General features: G+C 42.2%; 1 protein-coding gene across 1 annotated transcript; it reads right to left on the minus strand.

Annotated features, from left to right (window-relative positions):
• Positions 1-3,614: 3,614 nt before the first annotated feature.
• On the minus strand, positions 3,615-7,335 carry MRPS33 (mitochondrial ribosomal protein S33). Its single transcript, XM_065884389.1, has 2 exons — positions 7,121-7,335; positions 3,615-3,720 (listed from the first exon to the last, which is right to left on the minus strand). The coding sequence occupies exons 1-2, from the start codon at positions 7,333-7,335 to the stop codon at positions 3,615-3,617; spliced, it is 321 nt and encodes a 106-aa protein (XP_065740461.1).
• Positions 7,336-7,734: the final 399 nt, after the last annotated feature.

Consider the following 7,734-nt stretch of genomic DNA (forward strand, 5'->3'; position numbering starts at 1 on the left):
ACGCGCCCTGGAGCCCGCGCGCCACAACTAGAGAGAGAAAACCCACACGCCACAACTAAAGAGAAGCCTGCATGCCACGACGAAGAGCCTGTGTGCTGCAACTAACACATGGCGCAGCCAAAAATTAAATAAAATGTTAAAAAGAAAAAACAATAAAATGCATCTCACACTTGTTTCTTCCTGAACCTATCATGCTGCATGTAAATACAGAGAACTTCATATTTTTAGCAAGTATTTGTCAACACCTTCTTGGAAAAACCTGCTAGTAAGACATACCGATTCTTACTGGTCATACAAATAGCTGTATGTAAAAATATTCGATTAACCTCTTACAGTTTACCTAGTCCTTTTCACAAACATGATTTCATTAATCCAGTGAAGTATTATCAGGATTTGACAGAGGCAGAAAGAGGTTCAGAGGCGTTAAGTGACTTCAGGTCTCCCAGCCAGTGAGTAGAACTCTGTCACAAACCCATGACTTTTGAATCCAAACCCCAATCTCTTTTTACTATGCCATACTAAAGTCAAGGGCAAAATCCTCCATGCACACAAAACACTAAACATTAGAGGGAAAACAAATAGTTTGGGTCGTGACCAGAGAAATCCAACTAAACAATCTGGCTAGCTGAAACCTACAGTTAAAAGACTTTTTTTCTAGTTGCAGTTAGTTCTTGTCTTAACCTTTGGTCACTGGTGTCCTGAAATGTGTTGGTTCCACGGCATCAAGAACTGACTCGTTCTCACGTACCACAATGTTCATTGCAGCTCTATTTACAATAGCCAGGACATGGAAGCAACCTAAGTGTCCATCGACAGATGAATGGATAAAGAAGATGTGGCACATATACACAATAGAATATTACTCAGCCATAAAAAGGAACGGAACTGAGTTATTTGCAGTGAGGTGGATGGACCTAGAGTCTGTCATACAGAGTGAAGTAAGTCAGAAAGAAAAACAAATACTGTATGCTAACACATATATATGGAATCTAAAAACAAACAAAAAATTGGTCATGAAGAACCTAGGGGCAAGATGGGAGACCTACTAGAGAATGGACCTGAGGACACAGGGAGGGGGAAGGGTAAGCTGGGACAAAGTGAGAGTGGCATGGACATATATACGCTACCAAACGTAAAATAGCTAGCTAGTGGGAAGCAGCAGCATAGCACAGGGAGATCAGCTCGGTGCCTTGTGACCACCTGGAGGGGTGGGATAGGGAGGGTGGGAGACGCAAGAGGGAAGAGAGATGGGGATATATGTATATGTATAACGGATTCACTGTTATAAAGCAGAAACTAACACACCATTGTAAAGCAATTATACTCCAATAAAGATGTTAAAAAAAAAAAAATTGACTCGTCCCTGTCATCCTCTACTTTCCATCTGGTCCACTGTTCAGTACAGGCTGTCTTGAGCTGCAGTGTTTACTGTATCAGTTGGTTTTAGGGGACAGCTGATGTACAAATGCATTTTAGCTTTAGTTCCTAATTTTCAGCATGGAGCAGCGCCACACTGACCTGCTGCCGAGTGTCTGCAGCTTCCCTATCAAACAGTGCTAAGGCTCCTTGGAGGCTCGGGGCCCATCAGAGAACCAACACACAGATTTTTGCCTTGTTTTGTGACTCAGGATAGCTGTTGGGATCTAAAGCAGTTATGGTCTTTAAAGTATCAACCTAATGCTCCTAAGTTCCTCTTACAGTTAGTCTTTCTCCCAGAGGTGGAGATGGCATGATTCAGAACCTCCATTTAGCTACCCTGGATCCAGGCTACAAGCCTGTTTCTCAGCCCAGTGTCCTGGGGCCCATCCACCCACCAGGCCCAGCTGCATTGGCCAAGAGTAACAGTGCATCTGCACGTTTCCGAGCAAATCCCCAAGATCTTGTCGATACTTTACAACAAACACACACGTGCTCATTCACACCGTCTTAAGGACTAAGGCTATTTATCTGTGTCCTCTAAAATTAGCATGTGCCAGGCATGTGGCAGGTGCTCGGGAAAGAGTTCGAACTGGATTCTCAGCCTTCTGCTGGCATTCACATCTATCAGATGGAATTACCCATTTTTAGTTAGTTTTTATTTTTACCAACAACTGTAATGTAGGCCCTAGCTATACCATCTGGATTAGGCCTCTTTAAAAATACCATTTATCTAACATATGCAGCAGGATTCCTACTAGTTCAGGAATTAGTCACGGGGCAGTTATTGCCAGTACTTCCAGCGTTGGAGGGAAAGAAAAGTATAGTTGGAGTAGTTGCTGCACGTGGTCCCGCCTGTGTGCTTCGCTCTCTTCCTGTGAGAGGTAGGAACGAGGTTAAAGGTACTTTACTTGGCACAATGTGCATATAGTTAGCACTTCTGTACTGTATACTTAAAAATCATTAGGATGGTGAATTTTATGATTTTACCACAATAAAAACAAAGTACTTAAAAAAATTTCCTTGATGGTGCTAAAGATCTTCGGAATTCTTGGAAAAAAAGAAAAATCAGAGAAGCCCTTGCAACCTCACTGGAAACTCACTGCTAGAATATAACACAATGAGCATCGAGCTCCTCAACTGTGTACAACTCACCGCTCATAGAAATGACATCTTACACACTTTGATCTCTGGTTAAGTCCAACCTTTTTCACAGAACTTGCAAAGCCCTTCACAGTCTGGCCTTTGTCTATTTCATTATGACTAACCCATACTAGTTAGTGGTCTTTTTTCCAATTCCTTGAACGGGACAATTTCTTCTTACCTTAGGGCTTTGCAAACGGCGTTCTCTGTGCCTCAAACGCTTTTCCACCATTTTTCTTCTGCCTAACTCTACTTTATTCTTCTGAGCCCCGCTTAAATATCATCTCTTCAGGGACGCCTTCTTTAAAATACCTAATGAGGTTTGGGCCTCTTGCTATCTTTGTGGATCGATCCATCGATCCATCCACACTCTCACAGAAGTCTGGTCTGGATTTTTCTTTTGTAGCATGTAATACAATTGTATTTATGTAATTATGTAATATTAGGCTCTCCTTCAGGACTGAAAGTTCCACAAGGTACGGACTGTTTGTTGCAAACCACTGTATTACCCAGGCTCTGGTAGCCTGTATACAGCAGGTACCCAATGCTCTCTTAACAGACGCAGCCTTTTATCCCACAAATTTATCTTACAGATATTCTCAAAGGAGTAGGTGGAGAGGCACATCAAGTTTGTGAGCTTGGTGGTGGAGACAGTAGCTGAACAGCCAGAGAGATGAAAGAGCTTAGGGCTGGCTAAGTGGGGAAGCAAGAAGGGAGTAACGAGGGTGTTCATTTAATGAGTTTCCCCTCCACTCCGCCAACATCCCATCCCCTCCCAAACAAGTCATTCAGTAGTAATCATGCACTCATTTCTCTGGGGAATAAGGTAAACTTCAGATTACAGAACCAAGGTAAACAATGTTGCAGAATTAAAATGTGTTCAAGAAACCAGTCACAATTCAACTGCATTAGACTTCAGCACGGAGATGACTGTATTCCTCTGAATAATCTTCAACTTAGGAAGCTTGTACTCCTCCAATATGTGGAGGGACAATAAATACACTTCGTCCTGCTCTTGGTTGCTGAGGGAGAAGTCCTCCCCTGATGGCCCAACACTATTTCCTTTTTGCTGCTCTCTTCCCTTCTCCTTTCCTTGGTTTCCCCTTTCCACGAAGCTTCTTCAGACGCCGCTGCTCATCCTTAAAGTCCTGATGCTCATCTCTGAAAAGAGAAAGAAAAAAAAAGTAGCCAGTATTTTTATCAGACTGGAGAAATACACCAATCTAGAATGTTCTCTTAGGTGGTTCTGGTTATCAAGCTTTGACTTCTACAGGACGCATGCTCAGCTTGGTGAACAGAAAGGACAGGGAACCCCCGACATACAGATGGGCTGTGTTCCCAAAGTTCATTTCTAGGTCAGTTTTCCCTCACAGAAACAATACTACCAACAGCTTAATTACCAAACCCGCCCATGTAAACCTAGGTAACTAGGATACAACACTAATAATTTCCCCAAATTTCCCTGTAACACTAAGACTAAACACTGAAGGGGGCAGAAAGTGGGTGTAAGCTTCAACAGCTACACGAGACCCTGAGGGGCCCAGGGATTAGCACCTGCTACAAAGGGGAAAGGTCTGGAGGAAACTGCCCTGATGGCAGTGGATGATTCACACAAAAAGGCTGCCAGGGAAAGTCTCAGGCAGAAGGAAGCCGGATCAACAGACAGATCCTCCAGGGGTCAAGGCAGCCAGGACTGTCTGTACATACGAATGAAGACTGCCTGTACTGTATAAAAATATCTGCATTCTAAGATCAAATACGGTCAGTATTCTTGGAAGACTGGCTCTAGGACCCCCCCCAGATACCGAAATCCACTGATGCTCAAGTCCCTTACGTAAAACAGCATAGTATTTGCATATTCTACACACATCCTCCTGAATATTTAAAATCATCTCTACATTACTTATAACACCTAATACAATGTAAATGCTAAATAAATAGTTGCCAGGTGTGTGGCAGATTCAAGTTTTGCTTTTTGGAACTTTCTGGAATTTTTTTTTTTAGTATTTTTGATCCGTGGTCGGTTGAATCCGCAGATATGCAACCTGCGGATATAGAGGCCCTCAAACAGTATAGTGTTTAAATATGTAAGCTGTGGAACCCATTTGACCCTGGGTTCAAGTCACAGCTCCACCATTCAGTAGCTGTGTGACCTTGGATAAGGAATCTTCCCTCCCTGCCCCTTGGTCTCCTCACCTGTAAAAGGGTGGATAATGGTGTACCAATCAAATGTAAGAGAGGGGTTTGCTGGGCCCAATTTTTAACTCCCTAGGCTGTTTTACTTTATTTTTTTATTTTGGCCGTGCCATGTGGTCTGTGGGATCTTAGTCCCCCAACCGCATTGAACCCGGGCCCTTAGCAGTGAAAGCTCAGAGTCTTAACCACTACACTGCCAGGGAATCCCCCCTAGGCTGTTTTAAAATAGATCAGTTTTATAGGGTATGATGTTTCATTCCATGAACATGATAGACACAACAGACCTCTTAGGGATCAGCTATGATTGCCCCCCATTTAAGTCATTCTCAAAAACAGAGTAATTCTTCTGAAATATAAGTCAGATCATGTCACTCCTGTTTACAACCTGGCAAACCGCTCCCCGTTTTACTCAGCCCCCTGCACAATCCACCTCCTGTCCCACTGTTCTCCCCTCAGCCTGTGCAGCCCCTGGAACAGACGAGGAACATTCCAACTCAAGGCCTTTGCTCTGCTCTTGTCTCTGCCTTGCAAGCTCTTCCCTGGGTCCCACCTGGCTCACTCACCACCCTCAAGTCTCTGCTTAAGCCTCATCTTCTCAATGAGGCTAACCCTGACTGTCCTGTTTAATACTGTGCCCTGTCCTCTCCCCGCCCACTGAGTGCCCGGTTAGCACTCTCGATCCTGCTCAGCAGGCTCTACTGTTTTTCTTCCCTGTAGCACATTCAACTTTGTAACACACCACATAATTTACTTATTTAATATGTTCCCCCCTCCTCCTTCCCTCCCCCCCACCCCAACCTTTCCTGACAACCTCCTCCAGAGAGCAAGCGACAAAGGCAGGGGTCTTTGTCTCTGCTGATGGACCAGCCCAAGCACCTGCTTGGCTGAATGAGTCACTGTTTTTGAGAACCTGCTTCCCTCCCTGTTTTGTAGGTCTCTGAGTAAGATTTTCTTCATTGAAGACTGTCTAGTTTCATCCTGCCTGACTTCCCAGGAGGCCTTGTGTTAGAGGCACCATTTACCATAACTAGTGGCTAAATATGAAAATAATTGTGCTTTTCCATGGATAACTAAATGCTAAGTATTTTTTCTCTGTCCCCAAAGATAGTTAAGGCTTTATTTTTCAAACAAATGGAGAGTAGCAGCAAACAAGTAAATTAAAATAACTGAATGTATTTAATTTGGTTATGGGTTATGATTTTCTACTGAGGACATCTACCTTCCAATATTTTATTTGGGGTAAGAATAAAATTAATTTTTATTTTTTGAGCTGAGACTAATGGCAAGGGAGATAATCCCAAAAGCAATTCCAGAAATTCAAAATACGTCATGGACTATCATCTCTAGTAATATTTTAACTAAGAAAATCTATTCTATTTTGTTCATTGCTATTCCCCTTATGCCCATCTTAAGTGGAAGGTACTTAAAAAAAAATCTATTGGATAAATGAATGTACCAATCTTTAGTTATCTGGAATGAACTATTAATTTTATTATATTAGCGCAAACAGTCCCAAATTAATGTTTGTATTGTTGCCCTAAGACAAGTCCAATTAAAACTTGTTAAATTGAAAAAAAAAAAAGTAGGCATTTTAACTTTATACAATTATGTACTGTTTAAATTCTTTTATAATGAGCATGTATTTGTTTGGTAACTAAGACATTTTTTTAAAGAAAATGGTCACATGGGTATTTGATCTTTTTTCTTTCTAGAGCAGTATATCATCTTAAGCACCCACTTCCGACACATACACAAACATACAAATGCATGGTGGAAAGAGCCTGCTACTCTTACTATTACATATTATTATCCTATTATAATGTTGATTACATATTACTCTTAAAGGTAAACTACAGCTTATTTAGACCAAATTAGTATACCAAAAAGGGTACCAACAAAAAGTGTCCAAAGAGGGTGAAAGGAAATAAATCCTACAAAACTGCCATCAGGAAAGGAAGGAGGCTCCCCCTCACCAGTTAGGAAGCAGGGACTCTTTTCATCTGACCAACAAGAATGTGCTCAGTGTTTAGACCAGTTTTCCTCTGCATCCATTGAGTGCTCTTAGATTAATGACTAATTTAACATCTCACTATAGCTCAGTATCTAGTCAATGTTAGTCACATTTTAGACATAATTAAATTATGTCTTCCAATAAGTACATGTTTCCTTTTTTTTTTTTAAAGTATATTCATTATGGATATTTTGAAAGCTTTCCCCTCCCACAACTGTACCTTCTGAACTACCTGAGCACTATTATAAGAACCACAAAACTATAAAGATAGAAAGGCTAATTTTTTCCTTTTCTGATCTACTAAACAAATTTCTTATAGGTTACTCTTCGTGTGTGTTTTTTTTTTGTCATTACCTGTAGAGTCCAAGAAAACGTAGTGTCCCCATGAGTGCAAAATAAGTGTTGTGATTAGGATACCAGTCGTAAGTCTCCTTCCTCTTGGCCAAAGGCTGCTCGCTGAACAGCTTCACCACTTTCATGGATTTGGAATCAGCAGGCCTGGCAACTTCACCAAACAGCCGGGCACTCAGACGACTCATGCGCAAGGCATATTCTGAAAGTGACGACATTTCTTGCACAGCAAGGAGCAAGAGTCCCTATAGAAAAAGAAGAAAGATAAACAGGTCAGTGCAAGAAATTCCCAGATTATCGAATGAACAGTTTACAAAGTGAAAACACGGCAAGCCACATGTGAATCAGTTCACATCTTTGGTAGGACGTGCCTTGGCATTGAGAAATATCCACAGTCCAAGTGGCTATTTCCTTTTCATGCTTTACATTTTTTGCATCTTTTTTTTTTTTTTTTTTTTGCGGTATGCGGGCCTCTCACTGTTGTGGCCTCTCCCATTGCAGAGCACAGGCTCCGGACGCGCAGGCTCAGCGGCCATGGCTCACAAGCCCAGCCGCTCCACGCGCAGCATGTGGGATCCTCCCAGACCGGGGCACGAACCCGTATCCCCTGCATCGGC

The sequence above is a fragment of the Phocoena phocoena genome, chromosome 9 (genome assembly GCF_963924675.1).
Source record: "Phocoena phocoena chromosome 9, mPhoPho1.1, whole genome shotgun sequence".
NCBI lineage: Eukaryota > Metazoa > Chordata > Mammalia > Artiodactyla > Phocoenidae > Phocoena > Phocoena phocoena.